Here is an 18,307-nt window from a genome sequence, read left to right as displayed (position 1 = left end):
TGCCTGAGAAGAACTTTATTTTACAAGCACTCCATTCAGTCATGCGAGGAGTTTTTGTTGGCAGTTTTCGCTCGTCTGACAGCCAAAAGATGTCAATTCAGCTTTGTGCAATCCGTGGTTTAACCACGAGCAGAACAAAATGACACTCATTGAACTCTCATATACTCTTTTCCTGTTCTACAGGTTTTTCCTTGTTATTTAAAGCTCAAAGTCCGATCAAAACTACATGACGTCAATTTCTGAGCAAGTGCTTGAATCGTGTTTCGATAAAGCCTGATGGGAACAGGAGTATCACCTCACTACTCCCGGATAGGGTGCTGGTGCATTTCACGCACGTCCCCACTCCCTACGGTTTTCTTTCAGTGCCAGGTTACCTTGCAACAGTTGTGATTGATGGAAGATGAAGAGGGTAGTTGTGGGGTGGGGTGGTGTGGTGGGGGGTGGGTAAGGAAGAGAGAGCGATGGAAACACAAGAGTTGATCTGGAGTTCATCAATTTTCCCTTCCCTCCCCAGATGCGATACATAACAAGTAATTATTGAACTTATTGTCCATGACAACCGAAGCATATTTACCACGCCCCTTCGCGGCTTAGTAGCTGTCGTGCACTACTTACCGCAACTTTGATGAATAATTGTTCATAATGATCTATCTTGTAAGTGATAGCGATTAAATAAAAGTGAAGGGCGAGAAACATGTACAATATGCAACGCAAGTAGGTCACGTAGAGCGAATGCAGTAAACTCCAGAAGGGAAGTTCAAGAAATTGCGTAACCAAACCTCCACAGGAACCAGGAACAATCAAGCTGTTATATTGTTAACCAGACATGGAGAGGAAGTATAAAATCGGTATTCAAGAAGCTTCTAGTTCAAAAACCTCAAACTGTTCCTTCCTTCTACGTGTTAGTTTAGGATGGTACATCGAAGCGTTTTTTGTTTAGGTGAAATTAACATGCCGTCAGTTGTCTGCCTCTTAATGACTCCTTTCCCGCCTCATTGGAATCACCATGGCAACAGAAACAATCGTAACGAAGGCTTGACGCACGATATTACCTTTAAATGACAACTTTGTGAGTGATTGCCTTTTCACTTGTCAGAGATGAATGTATATGATAGAAAATAATCGTTAACTCAAAATAGCGCTCGTTTTAGTGATGGTCTTTTAAACAAATTACGCGCTAATTCTTTGCGTGATGCATAAGCAAAAACTTCCCCCAGGGCAAGACGTTGCATTCTTCTAACATATCCTGCCCTTGTTAACTCTTTTAATCAATTTTTGGTCTGCATCACTTATTGTTCGCGCGGCACGTATCCAGCGCTCGCGATGGAAGTCATAGAAGCGAGACTCTGCATTGTACGCATTTAAGCACGCTCGGCCATCCCGAACGGTTAAGCTTGCTGATCCGTCAAGTGTTTTCAGTCTTCAAAATGCAGCGTCATGAATTGATAAAAACCGCCCAGAAATCACCAGAAATACACAGATATTGAGTTTATTTACTCCTCTTATCATTTAAACTGGGTTTTTATAGTTTAAAACTCTTTGAAAACTTTGAAAAGTTCTTTTCGTGAATAGGTTAAGCTCAGTAAATCTGGGTGCAGTTGTCGAATTAAACGCAATGCGAGGTTGGCTAGTTAAGCGTAAATCCGTACAAATAAATCCTTCAGCGGGTTTAATTCGGTTCGTGTTTGTTTATACCAGGGGTTTTATATATATTGTTAACGTTTGCGCGCGCGACGCACTGAGGGATTCAGTCTTTATTTAAAAACGCGCCTCGTCAAGAGTTTAAAACAAACGCACAACTCTCGTGTTTAATGAAGCTTGGTGACGGCAGCCAACATCTTTTTAAATGTACACTTGAACATCAAGGGAAACGGCAAAGCCTTGTGTCAGATTTTATGTAACGACTGTTTAGTCTAGGTAGACTAATATCGATGTCGTTCGCCAAATGAAATTAGCTTTCTTGACCCATCTAGAGAGTGACACCGCAGCATTTTAGAATATAGCTCAAAGCTTACGAGTGAATCGGACGCCGGTCACTTTTAACAGACTTGTACTTTTGGCTTCATGCTTAACTTAGTGAAAACCTTGTTTAAGGTTAAATTGACCCAAAAAATTGCTTTGAGCACAGATCAACCGCATGGTAATAAAATCATAAACTGTAACTGTGTATACAATAATTTAACGGTTCTAGAGCTGCTTCCATAGTAGTAGTAGTAGCAGGATAAGCGATTGATTTATTTGCAGTGATCAAACACACTAACTAGATTAATAGCTAGCTATCTAGAGAGGTTGCTACCTAATTTAATGTCGAACACTTAAAGATGTTTTCGTCACATTAAGATAACTACGTCAGCTGGAAAGGATATGCAATGTTCGGGTTCGGGTTAATGCCGCTCCTAGGGTATTTTGAATCAGGGGAAACCCAATAATTAAAAAAAGAATCGAAGAAGGCATAACTTATCTTAGAAAGCTGTTTTCACAAAAGGCGAGGTCTGTGCATGTTATCGAATAATTTTACCACAACAGGTAATTAAAATTCAATGGGCGGCCCATGACCCCCCTTTCAACCAAGTTGACAATAGCGGGGTCAGCTCAACGTAAATGAAGAGAAAATTAATGTGTTACAAACAAACTACCCTCGAGAAGTGAATTTGCGGAATGCGCACAGAAGCAGATATCTGATGAAAAATAACGCGTTCGCTCCTACATTAGAGCAGGCGAGTCGGCTTTTTGTTAATGCTCTACTAATCTGTTAGCCAATCAGAACGCTGCTTGTAAATCAGTAAATTGAAAAGAGATCCCAGCTTGGTTGTAATATTGAGGTATCTCGGAGCTTGATTCAGCGTTTGAAATCAGGCGTAAACATGCTTTAAGCAAATTAACAATGTGCCCATTTTGGCATTTATGTAAAGCTTAGGCGAATCAATCTGCAGATGGTAGCGGGCTTGAAGCACGTTGCGTTTATTGTAAAGGAAATAGGCAGCGTAGACGGGATGCTTAAAGCAAGAAATGCGCACAATCGGCGAGATGTTTCGTCTTTTGTTCCGGAAAACAACAGAGGCCACAACTACGTCAATTGCATAGGAAAAAAAAAACATTATTCAACTTTCTTAAAAATAGATTGCAAAAGTCGACACTTGCACGAAAGCGCGTGAAATTAGACGAAACTTATGATATCGATACTTTTTCCCAAAATATTGCAAAATAGAAATTAACAATTGTAGCGGTGGAAAGAACTGATGCTTCTTTAGATGCGACCTTGCGTCAAGCTGAACTTGCCGTGGTTAAAGCCGGATAAATCTGACAAATAGCTCCAGGCGAAAAAACATTAGTGGAGTATATTATGAGCTAGTTAATCAAGCATCTAATATACATAACAAAGAGAGAGCACTCTATGACTCCCTATTTATTGGCAAACCCTTTACAAACTTCTTATACCTTTGTCAAGAATATTTGCCGGAGCCAAGCGAGCTGAGCACACTCGCTTAAAAAGGTAAAGTGAGTTGCTATTTTTTGTCCTCTTGAAATATAGTTTGTTGTGTTCCTTTTCACTTAGCATACTTAAACAATTAGAAAGAGATAGAGAGAGATTTTTTTTTAGTTTAATTTGTGGTCAAATTTGTTCCTTTGTACACATGTGAAGGAATTTGGTTGCGTTCTACTCGCCTAGTTTCGAAACGCATCCAGATATAGCAAAGCTAATTCGCGTTGTGTCTGTTGGCTGCGTTCTTTTCAACGATTTGTTTCGCATGTTTTCCTGCTATCTCATGCTTGACTATAGTTGTGATAAATCTCTGGCAAACAAACAATTTCGTCCACAAATCCTTCCTGACGCCTAGACACGAGCCTGTGTTTACTACGCAAATATTTGCCGAAGACGAAGGCAAGCGAGCCTCTCGCCTTCGATGTGACTAAGACCGGGACAGTCAAACCGTCGTTCCGTATCGAGTCGCGATATCCGATGAAAATACCACTTGGTGAGATGTGGTCGAAGACAGGGACGATTTTGTTTTACATTTCTGGTTCATTGGTTTAACACGGATTCATTCGACTGAGGTGTGAAGTTAGGGTAGAATAGTGCAGTGATCTGTGATAAGCCAGTAAATACCTTTGAATTTGATTATCGGAACGAACAGCGAGGTGCAGTGAAGAAATTGAGTGCGCTTGAAGGTTAAACCGATCGAGGTTGAACGTTTGCGAGAAATCTTAAGACTTAAGTTGATAAACTACGGCAAGATCTCAGGAGAAGGGAATGACTTAAATAGGGCTTAAACAGCTCACGGAATTTCTCGTGCGCGTAACTCGACTTCAGTATATGAGATATAAAGTTGTTTCTTGTGCAAAGGTAAATAGTTTGTGCACTGAAAAGTTGTTAGTGTCATTTTTTCTCGAGCAAATTCAGCAAAAGAGCATGGCATTGGCTTGAAGAGAAACACTTCTGTATCCGTTGAAGTCTGCGACTTTTGCTGCCACACATCACTGCTCTAGAATACTGAAGCATGCAACGAGTTAAGCTGAAGACGCAACGAGCATTTTGTCTCTCTCTGCTGATCTGCGTCGAATTAACACTGACGCACTCGATAGGAACCCCGGTTTAAAAAGCCCGAAGTTGAACCGCAAACCAGTCAACTTGAACATCAGAAAGACACTAAACATGTGTAGCGAACTGGCGAATCTGCTGCGAGATGTTAAAGAACGAGTTAATTTGAGCGAAGGATTTATCATAGAGTGAGGAATTGGGTGCACATGTGTGTTGCGATCAAGAATATTGTTTAGTCTGTAAGAGAATCCTTATTCATAACGAAACTTTAGTTCAAAGACTAGTGTGTGTTTTCTGAGTTGAGGAAGCAATTTTGCTTAATACGTGAAACTCTTGACTGTCTGCACTGCACAGCACAGCAAAACGGTACAGTTTGTTTTATATAAGAGGCATAAAACCTGTAGATGCTTATCTTTCTGTGCCTCAAGGATGGTTAAGATGCAATGATAACACAGGAAAGGTAGAATATAGCGCTTAGATGACGTTTGAGCCATGCCATCAATACACGCAAATGCATCAGTCTTGAAATCTCGTTCTTATTGCTTCTGAGAATAGACAATTCTAGAACAGCCACTAACATTGTTTTCTGTTTGTCGAGGTCTTCCCATGTTTCCATTATTGTATATTTGCATTGCACATTTATATAATGATTGAAGAGCACTTCTAAAACAGTTTCGAAATCTAATAAAAGAGAAACATAACTGAACAAAGAGAACAGGATGTAATCAGCGCTTTCGTCTCACGCTTTCATCGGGGAAGGAACAAGGAACTAATTCGTCATCATGCAGTTGAGGTTATCAACCCGCACGGCTTCGTGCCACAAATAGGTCATTTTAAGAGGCAACGCTCTCTTGATTTCGTGCCTGATGCCGCGCGCTCTTGCGTGCAAAAGTCTCTTCAGCGTTTTCCGTTTGATCAAGCACCTTCTTGGCCACTTTGGATTTCAAAGGTCAAAAGCATTTTCCGCGCAACATGTAAATCTTGTCTCAGGGTAGAGCAACTTAAAAACTTTTTCATCTGCCTCATCTGAACTATATTCTATCATAACTCTCATTGCAAAGTCCACCTATTCTGAATGAACCAAATCAGTATTTGATGGTTAGCCCAAGGGCTTAATTAATGAACATAGGTTAAAAATTCCAATACTTTATGCTAATCAAAAACAAGCGAAATCATGTCTTTGTGACTTCATCCACAGTGTCAGAAAACCTTTGGAATCTTAAAGAAAAAAATCCCAGAAAACAGCACGAGCTCATTCGAGAAAAAATCAGGCACTGAGCTTGAACGCATGTAAGCCCTAATATCGCGTTTTTTGTACTCAAACCCAGCCGCGCGTTAAATCTCTTTTTGGTTACATAGAGATTAAGCGAAATTATGTTCCACCACATAGACACGTGGCTAGTTTTTTCGGACAGCTGCACTTTTTTGTGCAATGCGGCGAGAAAACTTCACTGGCAAAACGTTTTGTTGAACATATTGGAGGTATGTCTTTGCTTTCGAGCAAAGGGAAAATGCCAATGTGATGACGTCATTGGCCTCCAATGAAGAATGGAATTTCACTTGCCCGCCATGAAGAAAAATGTACAAACCAAACTGCTACGGAAGCTAGATTAAATATTTTTGTCGCAAAGGCAATATACTATTCACCCACTTTAAGCATGAAATGCCAGTAAATTATCTAAGACCTGCAAATATCTGCCGCGCGATTGCGCTACATGCCACAGTAATTGTCGAAATATAGCCGGGAGCATTTTCTGTCTTGAAAAGCGCTCACAGTCAAACTTGATAAAATAGAGTAACCGCGATTTCCTTCCGAATCATTCTCGACAGGACAAATTTCTGTGTAAGAGCTGTTTAACCAATTCGCGCCTTTTCAGCCGACTCTCAAGACATCAAGTGTCTGTGTTCGCTTGTTAACAAGTCAACAGCTTCTTAAAAATTCATCTCACGCCCTCCGGATATTAATATTCATCTCACAACTTGCACATTTCATAATTAGAAGTCAAAAGGTCTTGTATACGCTCAGGGGCAAGTCGGAAAACAATAATGAAATGCGCTTATATTGTGCCATGATCTGCGAGAAGTTATTTTTCAGGACCAACATTGCGAACGCAAACAGCTCGCCACGACTTAACGAATCGAGATTGCTAGTCTGTACTCCCTAGCTTCATTCTAGCATGAAATTGGCGAAAGTGGCTCAATCATTTATTGCGCGAAAAACAAATAATAAAAACATAACAATGGCCAGTGGGCGCTAAGTAGTTTCCAATGCCCGTTATTCGTGCAGCCGTTTTCCGCTTTCCTCTCGTCGGAAAACAACAAAAGAATTTTGCCAAAGAGATGCAAATTTGGTTGCCAAGCTTCGCTGTGAAAAAGCGCTTTGTAGGACGCTATTAAGGCATCACCAACACAAAGAGCGCTTTTCAATAGGGTTCGAGATCATATTCAATCTCCTACTTGATAGTTTTGCGTTTGTTTTGCATCGACTTTCGCTTGACGCCAGTTTTGCTCCCGCTGCATATATGGCGTGGTGTAGTTAAGGTAGTTCTCTGATACGGTACAGTAAATATCTGATCCCTAACTAAAAATCAGTCACAGTTTACTGCTTATCGCACCTCGCTGCCTTTCTCCTCGGCGCAGATTCCTTTGCAGTGTGACAAACGCGCGCCAAAGTGAAATCAAAGACAATGCCAGCTTACATATGGTAATTTTTTACGCACAATCTCGACGCAGTGACAATCAGGAAATTCGGACGTTCCCTTATCGTTATCCTCGTGTAATAAGCGTTGCGCTGTATCGTACTCAATGCGAAAGCCATCTGTGGGAATCCCACAAAATATTGACTGTGGTGGTCGGCCTTGAGAATTTTGGGTCGAAATCCCGGGGGAAGAAAATGGTTATCAAGTGATAATACTTCTATTAAACATAGATGAATGACAGATCGGCAGTTGTTTAATTGTTTTCCGGTCACCCAAATTAGGTTTAGAGAACAATTCCTTTCTCAACGAACCAATCAAAAATTCGTTTTGGGAAAATCTGTCAATCAGTTTTGACTTGGGTTCGTTGCAATATTCCGAAAGCCAAGGAATTGAAGGGCGCGATCATTTGCAAGTCTCACGTCCGAAACCACGAGGTGTGTGATAGGAATGCGAAGTTGGCAAAGGGCTTCGCTCTGTCTGCTTTCTACAGTGCTTGAAACGCTCCAGTGATCTGCAGCAGAAACTTGATAGTATTTGTGCTCTTTATTTGATTTTCACAGGTTTTCGCTTACGGCCCAGTGACAGTGTTTAGTAACGCCTGACTGAGCTCGAAGCGCCTGAGTGATTTTTGGAAAGGCAAAATACACACGGATCGACGGGTCCCCCGGAATGGCTCACACCACGAAGCAAGGTAGTTAATGAATGTTGTGTTTAGTAGCAAAACAAATCCGAACGCACAGTCTAAGCGCTTCTTTACTGCTCCTTAGGACATGGAGGGGTTAACCAGCTCGGAGGGTTGTTCGTCAATGGAAGACCTCTACCAGATGTTGTTCGATCGAGAATTGTTGAGTTGGCTCAGAGCGGAGTAAGGCCATGTGACATTTCCCGGCAGTTGAGGGTTTCCCACGGTTGTGTCAGTAAGATTTTATGCCGATTCTACGAGACTGGCTCCATTAGGCCTGGCGTAATCGGAGGAAGTAAGCCGAAGGTAGCAACAGGTCCCGTCGTCAACAAGATCGCCGAATACAAGCGTGCGAACCCCACCATGTTTGCCTGGGAGATTCGGGACCGGCTTTTAAGCGAAGGAGTATGCTCATCTGACAATGTTCCCAGTGTGAGCTCCATCAACAGAATTGTTCGAAATCGTATCAACAGTGGAGACAAAATGAGCCCGACTAAGGAAGAGATTGCAAACGGAGGTTCCGAAGTTAATATGAAAGTGGAGAGTGGTGGTGTGCATGTACCGCGAAGTTCGTATTCCATCAGTGGAATACTCGGAATGGGAGCCCACCCGCCGAATTCCATTCCATCGAGTAAGAGGAAACATTCTGTTGAGAGCGCAGAAAGCACAGGTATTTTGGCGTGTTTTATTTGTTATTTCGAAGTTGTGTGATGGAATTTTTTTTGTCGTGAGGAAACCCTATACTCAGACACGACCTTCTGCACATGCGTATAATTATTTCGTAATTTTATCGTTGCCGCGCGCGCGAAAATTTGTTTACATATAGGTGTAATTTTGTCAGTCGATTAAGATCGTTCAGAATATGACTGTGTACACTTTTTACTCTCATTTGTATTAACATTTTATAGATTTTTTATTCAGTTACGAAACTAGCGGAAAGAGAATTAGTTGTGAACCTATTCGAGGCTTCTGTATAGTCGAATTTAATATTGGAAACGCTATGAAAAGTCAGGGTTGTTTTCTCAGAACAAAATCGCTGTAAGAGAACTAGGAAGACACAATTCGGAATGTAGGAAAATTCTTACCTTTACTCTTGAAATTTTAGTCATCCAAGTACATGTAATTAAATTGGAAAACTGAAATTTTTTTTGTAAGGTACATGTATGATGTCAGTAGAATTGTCACGCACGTCATATTGCCTTAATCCCTTCATTATCTAATTGTTTCTCTTCAAACGTCTCCAGATTTTATTTTATTTATTTGGTGTTTTAGCCGAACCAGTTTTTGAAATCTCTGATGACAAGTTTAGGCTATTTTGAATTTTAACTTTTTGCAAAGACATACAGATACATTGTGAGGTTTCTCAAAAATATCCATTCCCTTGTGGGTAAGTCTGGTGTTGTCAATCGATAAAATTGAAATCAGGGGTATACTTAATCTCGGACTGAGTGGAGGGAAACAATATTTGATTCTAAGAATCGGGAGCTTCGAAAAATCGCGCATGGCAATTCCACTGTCCTCTCTTAAATTTACTTTCCCCCTGAGAACGTTCACTCCTGGACTTGAATGTGTAGAATTGTGACTCTGAAATTTACTGATTGATATAAATTTCAATGTAGTGTGCAAACTTGTTGACGGATGTAGCTTTTCAAAGTGTAACCTAACAAATTAAACAAAGTCGATCAATAAATCCGATGAAATCGATAACCTTAAAACTTCGCTAGTGTGTGAGTATTGAGTTTTATCGATTGATTGATAACATCGATAATACTTAAATTCAATTTATCGATTGATATGAATTTATCAAGTGGTTTTTCAATATTGATTTTTATTGATTGACTACCCTGGGGGTTAGGGTCTGGGGGTCTGCTTTAGGAAAGCCTAAAGTTAAACTAGACTTTTTGGGGAACTGGCTCAATAAGAAAAGCTCAAGTGGGTATGGATATTTTCTGAAACTTTGTCTATATGATGAAGGACACAGCACCACCATCCTTCAATTATTCCTAGGAATGATCGATACCAAATTTTTCTTTCTGTTTTCTATACATTGTCAGACAAACAGTTAATCTTGAATAATAATAAAGAAATTAGGGTGGATTTCTTGTTACAGCATCAAGTTCTCAGAGTAAGAAAACAAAAATTCTCAGAGCTTACATGATGACAATCAAGCTAGGGACTGTATATGGGTAGTTGATTCTTATTTAGTGGATAGTCATAAGTTATAAAACTAAATCAGGTCTTTTTTTCCAGCAGATCTTGTTTTTGCTAGGAAAAGTCACCTTAAATTTCACACCCCAAAATGTTGCAATTTATGTCTGACTTAAACCTTAATTGTCACCCTCTAGATAGGTATGATGAGTGTTAACAGTTCAACTTTTGTCTCCAAAGGGAGCCATTCAGAAGAGGAGGTCCAAGCAGAGGGAGATGCCACTTCACCAACAGATCTCCATGGACGCAAGATAGTGCGCCGTCAACGTACTACGTTCTCTGGTGACCAGATTGAGCAGCTGGAAAAAACTTTTGAGAAGACACACTATCCCGACGTCTTCACTCGCGAAAAGCTTGCTCAAGATGTTGAACTTTCTGAGGCAAGAATTCAGGTACTAAAGTCATTGCTGTTAATGCTGGAAAAAGAGGTTAAAAAGATTGCAGTGCTTCGGTTTTGATCTTTAAAGAACTGGGATTATCTATCACTGCATGAGACATGTTTCTAACAAATTGCCTAATGATGATCATCGACATAGAACATAATAAACACTAACCGATTCTAAGCTTGGAAATGAATTACTTCAAATTCAGGTATAATTTGTGTTACTTGTGAATATTGTTACAGGTGCAAAAAAGTGCAATTTTGTCCCCAGTTTATTTGTGTATAATAGGAAAATTGCATACTTAGAATTACAAAACTTCCAAAAAACAAGAGAAAATACTCACTTTGCAAGAAATTTACATTTTGGTTGTGTTTCTTTGTCAATCATTTTGGCAAACTTAGATTTTTCATTTGTGTAGTGTCCTGTTTTGCAAACAAGCTGCCAAAATGATCAATCAAAAAGAGTTTTTTCTGAAAATGGTGATTGCTTTAAAGTTCTTTTGCATCTCTAACTCTGTTCTTCTTCAGTGACACTGGCATGTTAACCTTCAACTTACATTAATGGCGTGTATCCAATTAATTTTCCAGCTTAGCAGTGATGGATTTAACCTGGTCTAATTTCTCTTGTGTTTTTGTGCAAGTAATTAAGAGTAATTTTTGTACAGGGCATGTAACCAGTAACTGCTGCTTACGCATGTAGTTCAGTCTGTCAAAATAGTCATATTATGAGCTTATTGCATTTGGCATTATATTCTTTGCAGGATGATGTGATTGGTTTACTGTTATGCAATTATCTAAATCTGACCAATTGTTTCATTTTAGAAGGTCATTAGTTGCAATTTTACAGGAACACTTTTAATATTCAGGTGTTTTGACTATCTGGATTGAAAATGTCACTTGTGAGTAACAACTGCTTGTGATCCAAAGGTCAGAAGCTCAGCTGAATAATGTTAACAGGAGTAATTTACTGGAATTTTTCCTTCTGAACAAAGCATTCAAGCATTTATTAATTTCACTTATGAATTTCAAAGTAAAATTTGAGGACTTTTCTCTTTGATAAACCTTTTCCCTGAAGTTTTATATAATTATATTAGTTTTACAGTGAAATTTTTCAGAAGTTCTTGACTTTAGCAATTGCATTCATCACACTTAATATCAAAACAAAATTGCCATCAAACAGAACTGCCCTACAGGTCCTGACTTCCACCTTCCTGTTTGCAGGTATGGTTTTCAAATCGAAGAGCTAAGTGGAGGAAGCAAGAAAAGGTGCCTCCTATCGGAAGCCCCACAGCAGCTAGCCCCGCCCAGACAGTGCCGACAACCTTTATTAACTCAGCTACTGGTTACCCTACAACTGTGATAAGCCCTCCTCCAAATCACCCCACACCAGTTCATGATGAGAGCATTCCATCTCATCAATACCCTCAAGTTCATGACGTGAGTTTGTGGCTTGTGTAATGTAACACAGACGGGCTCAAGGTCAAAAATTGTTATCATACAAATTGCAAAGGGATCCAAGAGTGCATTCATTTAATGATTTTTCAAGTGAAATGTTGTATTCACAGATCTTGAGATTACATGTAAATTTCTTTGATTGGTATAGTGCACTTAGTAATCGTATCATTGTCAAGATCAGACATTGTACCAGGACATGTATTGTGTGAATGGATTTTCCAATATTACTATTTAGAAAATAGCCCGAGGAAACTATGTGCACTGAATGGTTAAAAATTGCATTTCCATAACTTGATAGAAACAGAACTAGCAAGAGCTGTTGATGTAATGATGGTGTGAGCAATGAGAATTTACATTTTGATTATCAAAGTAGACAATAGAAAACATGTTCTCCATGTTCCTATTGAGCTATAGGAACACTCATGAAAGTTTGGGAGAACATGAAAAAGCTGTGGAAACACTCATCTTTTGGCTTGTGTTCGCACAGCATTTCTTGTCTCCCAAACTTCCATTCATGTTTTGTAACTCAATAGAAACACAGTACATGATATGTACATGTTTTCTATTTCTTGAATATTATTTTATCAGCTATGACTTTTACTGAAAACAAACTATTTGCTTTCATTTCATGATGCAGTAGACGCTCAGTAGATATTATTTCATGTAGCTGATTTCTGAACTTTAACACCATGCCTGGGTTTTATTGTCAACAGGATGCGCCAGTAAAAGCAGAATTAACGGAGCTTAAACCAGTTTCTGATCCCAACATGGCCATGCATACAACCATGGGCATTCCCAACTTGGCCCCACCACCACAGGTTCAGCAGCAGTCTTATGACATGATGCGATCTTCAGCTGTGGCACACAGCCCAACGTTCATTGCTGTCCCAAGTAGTAATCTGATACAAGCTTCCCACCCCATGGCTAATGGACAGGGGTATACTATGCGCCTCAGTGACCACACTCAGTCACACCCAGCTAGCCAAAACACTTCTTCAGTAGGGTACTCTACTGTTGGGCAAAGTGTGATGACAACTTCACCCTCTTATGCCTCACGTAAGTATCTATCTATCTGCCTGCCTGCCTACCTACAGTGGCTGTTGTACGGTGTCCCTAAAAGTTGTGTTATCAAATATAGATTTACGTTGTATTTTCTCTTTGTTATACTGGTTGGATGGTTAAACTTACTGCAGATAATTCCTTATAACCAATTTTAAGTTACAGCTTTCAAATTATTGGAAAAGTCCATCTTTTACAAATCAAAACAATTGATCAACCAAACTGTTAATTTATTAGGGGAGAAGGAATGGTGTAGTGGTGAGAGTGCTTGCCTCCCACCAATGTGGCCTGGGTTTGGTTCCAGCCTTGGGCCCATTTCTCGAAGGTCACAAAAAGTTTTTGCACCCAAAAAGCCGTAGCAAAATCTCACGCGTTTTGACTGCAGAGCTGTTTTATTCATGTACTTTTAACATGAACAGAGATTCTCTTGATACAAGAAGTGTCAGGCGTATGCACCTCTCTGTCTTTAAATACCGATTAACTAAAAATGGCTTTTCAGGCCCAAAAAGATTCCGTGGCTTTCAAGAAACGGGCCCCTGGTGCCACATGAGAATTGAGCTTGTTGGTTCTTGCCTTGCTAGCAGGGTTTTTCTCTGGGTTCTCTGGTTTTCCTCTGTCCATCAAAACCAACATCTCCAAATTCCAGTTTGACTAGGATTGAGGACCTGCATGAAAAGGCTGATGTGGTTTCCTCTTTAAATATTGTAATTCAATTTAAGAAAAACACTAAAGAAGGATCTTATTATAAAATGAATCTTTCTAATTCTCTGTTTTTTTTTCTCTGTGTTCAGGTAGCCCAATACAGTATCAGCGAGTCATTACCAGCGGTAAGTTTTGTTTGTTCTATTTGGGTGCTAGTGGTAAATTCAAGGCTGCAATAGCTACTGTAAATGAAAAATGATCTGACTAACAATATCAAATAGTGCAAGTGAATATATGAACAGATCGTATATCTGAAGTGAGTGAAAAATGTAAAGACACGAATTATCATTGCAATTATGTACACTACTTAAGTAGCTGTGAAATTAAAGCCCAAAAAAAACATTCAGGCTTGAGAGGGATTCAAACCCATTGCCTCTGCAATACTGGTGCAGTGCTCTACCAACTGAGCTATTATGTGGGTGCTGGCGAGTCATTCTGATCATTCATGTCTTTATGTCTTTCCCGCAGTTGAAATGTGTGATATTCCGTAATTATATTCAATTGTATTCTTCACCATTGGCAGGTATATTACGAACGTACACTTGACTAACTCTGAGTGGGCTTGATAGCTTGATGGCTAGTTTCCCACAAAAATTAATTGTTATAGTTGTGTGCCAAATTGCACACTGCAAATCAAAAATGTTTTGTGTTTATGCAGCGGTTTCCTTTTTACTTGTCAGTTGCAATTTCCCCCCTCCCCCATTGGAAATGTGCTAAGTTTGGCTGAAATTGGGGAAAATACATGCAGTAGATTTATTGAACATGAGTGTAAACACCCTGGTCTAATCTTTTTGTCTTACAGGAGGTGATGTTGGTCAGGCTACCTCTCCCCCTGCTGCCAACCCTGCCCCTGGATATGTTCTCCCCCCAGTGAGCACACTCACAAGAGGCCAGATCCCAGCAGACATGACTGGCCAGTTCCCCCCATCAAGCCACGCTCAAGTTCAGCCACCATATCCTGACCAGTGGATTCCGTACGCTCCTCAGGGGTTCATTGGCAGGCCAACAGTGTTCCTTCCAGCTAATTGGTAAGGCTGCTGTCAAATCATGTATGTTTATAGTTGGTACACTGGATATCGGATGTCTGCAACATATGTTTGAGCCCTGGCTGAAGTTCTTGCATTGTATTGGGCAAGACAGTTCACTCTGACAATGCGTCTATCCACTTAGCTGTTAAAACACATTTAAATGATGCGGTTGAAGGGGTGGGGGGTAGGGGGGGGGGCTGTGACAGACTAGCATACCATTAAAAGGGAGGGGTACAAAGACTCCTACATGTAGTGGCGTAATGCTCTGGAAATAGAAATAGCTTTCAGTAGTATGGGACACTTGGCCCATCCCAGACTAATGAGCCATGCTGTAGTAGCACCAGACGTACTAGACTTTATCTTACATGTTCATGTCACCTGCAATGGAGTTGTAGGTGACATGAAGTCACGCTCAAGTTCAGCCACCACATCCTGATATCTTGACCAGTGGATCAGTGGATACTGGCGCTATATAGATCTTTTTATTATTTATTTATTATTATTATGAGGGGTAAACATTGCTTGTCCCTTCATTTCACAAAAATCGGAGTGGGACGCCAACACTGATGATGTGTCAGTCCTGGAACAGATTTAGCATGACCAATGTCCTGATTCTTACTTTTTCTTATATATTTTTCAGGACTACTTCAGCCCCAGCTCCATCAAGAATGTCAGGCACAAAACTAAGCACCACTGCATAAGTTAAATTTAATGTGGCACTACTTTATCTTCGTCATCATACCATCGCCGAATGTCTAACCATGGAGTGGTATTGATATAGCTATGAAAACAGAGTTTGTGAATTTCTTGATGAAATTTATCAGTGTACACTTAATTAGATATTAGAAGAAATGTTTTGCATTAAGTTCTGAACACATTTTGGGGGTTCCATGTGATGTGATGAATGGAACTCCGAGAGCTATCGCTTTTTAGAAATTCAGAGTTGAACTTCGTGTTTATTTTTGACTTAAGTTTATAGTGTAATCTATTTTTGATACTTGTGTGCAGTGTATCTCAGAAAGTGATTGTTTTGGTTAAAAACCAAAGAGGAAATGCTCACTACATAAACAAACATTCTCTTAAATCACAGATGAAAATAATCTAATGCAAATAGTCTGTCAAGTTATGGAACTCAATTAATCTACAAGAATTGATGTTAATCCTAGATTATCTCAATCCTTCTGGACTCTAGCAGTCTAAATGATGGCTTATCCGCACTAAGCTTACATGAATTCATTTTTAATTGAATTCTCTAATCATGGCTCTGGTGTGAAATCAATTTATGCCGTGCTAATGTAATAAATGTTTTTCCCGTGTCGTACACTTTAGGGAAATTGGCGTACACGTACGGTGTATGTGTATATAGGTAGGTAGGTACTTGTGAACTTAGATGTCGTAACTTACTAGTGTATAAAATTACTGTAAAGAGGTTATGTCACCACCTTTCTTCTTGAGGTTTTTGTTGGAGAGCATAACACAAAGATAACCTGTCAACAAGTCAACAGTTGGCAAGGGACACGGGGCAGGTGCGAGAAGAAATTAATTCTTCCCTCGAAACCTTACTGGCTAGTAAGCAGCTTGTAGGACAAACATGCATATGTGTATATGTTGTAGGTCAAAATGAAATTCAGGTGAAAATGAAATTCCTTTATCTCTTAACCCTAATTGTTCATGGATCATGAATAATTAGGATTAGAAGACAAAGGAAACTGAGAATTAAACTAGGTTAAAATCATTTTAACCTACAACCTCGATCTTGGAAAGAAAATTGAAATTAGTGCTATTTATTGCCAAAATACATGCTGTGTTATTTCGAGTTCTTAGTGACAAGACCTTGAAATGAAAGTTCTGTGATACGAGCTCTTCGGGAAAACAAGGTAGTTGTGATAGTTACACTTCTGTGGTCAGACGTGTTAGGATTCAATGGAAACATAGTTAACAGAGGGGAGTGGTTATGAAGCCCGGAAAACATCAAAGGAGCAAACAAACATGCCAAGATTTATGTTGGAAGGTTCACGACCGTGCACAATCGTTTGTTTTGCGCTCGTACGCTATGCGTGAATTACATAACCAACACGTTTCTACTGGAGAGTTCCTCAGTACGGAGTAAACAGCTATTGTGTTTTGTGCACGGTCAAGGCAAAAAAAAGAGAACAAAACATACAACAAAGAACTTTGTCGGGTTTAATAACCATTCCCTTCTATTAACTATGGTGGAAAGATTTGCATGAATGGAAGGAGTATTGATTGAAAGTTTTGTTTGACTAGCATTTATCTTAAGTCATGAGCTCTTTCTTGTTGGTCCTAACGTAGATCCAATAGTCTGAGTAACATTTAGTCGAGAGTATTTAGAATACACAGTTTGCAATACGACTGTAGCATTTAACCCCTTCCCTTAGGTCTTAGTCTTATAAATTTCATATCTTGGAATCTGCAAGTACAGACTTCCCAGATTAGACCACTGAAATGAAAACTATATGGAAGTACTTTCAGCTTTCAAGAGTTTCCAATTGTTTTGAAGACACAGGACACTCTATTGACTTGAAGGAGGTACAGGGTTGAAGATTGGAGTCTGGTCATGACTATTATGAGGGGGTACCATGGGAGACTTTCAGGGGGTGGGTTGGGAGTAATTTCATACATTCTGAATGCCTCAAAGTACAAATGTTATTTTTTTTTTCTATATATACGCGTGTGAAATACATGGCCATTTGTACATATTTACGTCTGTTCGTAACTAAACGTTTTCAGGGCGAAGAGGAATGCCTTCTAAACGTTTTCTCGCCTAAATATGTCGCTTCAAGGGCAGGGTGCTATGGATCACGAAAAATTCTCTTTTGAATGGTATTTAAACTCCATGATTAATTGGACTGGCCAAAGAATGAAAAGGCAGTGCTCAAGTTAATGATATCTGGAAAAGACAGACGTGGTGAAAGGCGTAGAAGTACCCTCTTTAAGTTTTCTAGATTATTTTGTATAGATATTATTTTTATCGAAATGCAGTTCTGTAGGACAAGATGTAAAATAGTCCTTGCATTTTCGGCGAAATATTAGATGAAATTTCTATATCAACCACTTAGTTTACCATAATTTGTGTATTTGTCTTTGTAAATTACGCGATGACGTTACATCATCTACTACCTGTACTACCCAATCCACTGAAACAAATCGAACAGACCAGAATTTACAATACATTTTACTGTTCGTCCTTTATCACGAGAGTTTCAGTGTATACAAAAGTATCACTTTTAGATAACTTTTTTAGAAAACAATATCCGTAGCGTATTTTTATAAGTTAAACGATGTTTCTAATCTTTTGTATAACTACGGAGATATTTTTCTACTTTAAGAGATGTAGTTTAGAAAGTATTTTTGTAGGCACAGACCAAAACAGTATTTTTCTCATGGTTAATATAATGAGATCTGTTGTATGTGTAAGTACTATTTAAGCACCGCGGTATGTATTTAAAGGATACATTTAGTCGGTTTGTCAATAATAAAGTGTTAACCTCTGATTGTGTTGTTAAGTTGTCATGAAACCTTATGCTTATT

At 39.4% G+C, this 18,307-nt stretch overlaps 1 protein-coding gene across 3 annotated transcripts; it reads left to right on the top strand.

Annotated features, from left to right (window-relative positions):
• The first annotated feature begins 3,391 nt into the window (after positions 1–3,391).
• Positions 3,392–18,270, top strand: LOC110042216 (paired box protein Pax-6-like). Of its 3 annotated transcripts, none has more exons than XM_089273459.1 (9): positions 3,392–3,493; positions 7,800–7,930; positions 8,007–8,591; positions 10,310–10,509; positions 11,733–11,948; positions 12,680–13,022; positions 13,817–13,852; positions 14,530–14,755; positions 15,396–18,270. In XM_089273459.1, exons 2-9 carry the CDS (start codon positions 7,909–7,911, stop codon positions 15,454–15,456), a joined length of 1,689 nt encoding a protein of 562 aa, XP_089129585.1. In that variant the 5' UTR covers positions 3,392–3,493; positions 7,800–7,908; the 3' UTR covers positions 15,457–18,270. The 3 variants fall into 3 exon arrangements, with proteins under 3 accessions (XP_089129585.1, XP_089129583.1, XP_089129584.1); XM_089273457.1 differs by having other exon boundaries at positions 10,310–10,521; XM_089273458.1 differs by lacking the exon at positions 3,392–3,493 and adding an exon at positions 7,601–7,673 and having other exon boundaries at positions 10,310–10,521.
• The last annotated feature ends 37 nt before the right edge of the window (positions 18,271–18,307 follow it).

This window comes from Orbicella faveolata, unplaced genomic scaffold (assembly GCF_042242905.1).
Source record: "Orbicella faveolata isolate gen_17 unplaced genomic scaffold, um_ofav_v1 contig_35, whole genome shotgun sequence".
NCBI lineage: Eukaryota > Metazoa > Cnidaria > Anthozoa > Scleractinia > Merulinidae > Orbicella > Orbicella faveolata.
This window is presented reverse-complemented; position numbering and strand designations above follow the sequence as displayed.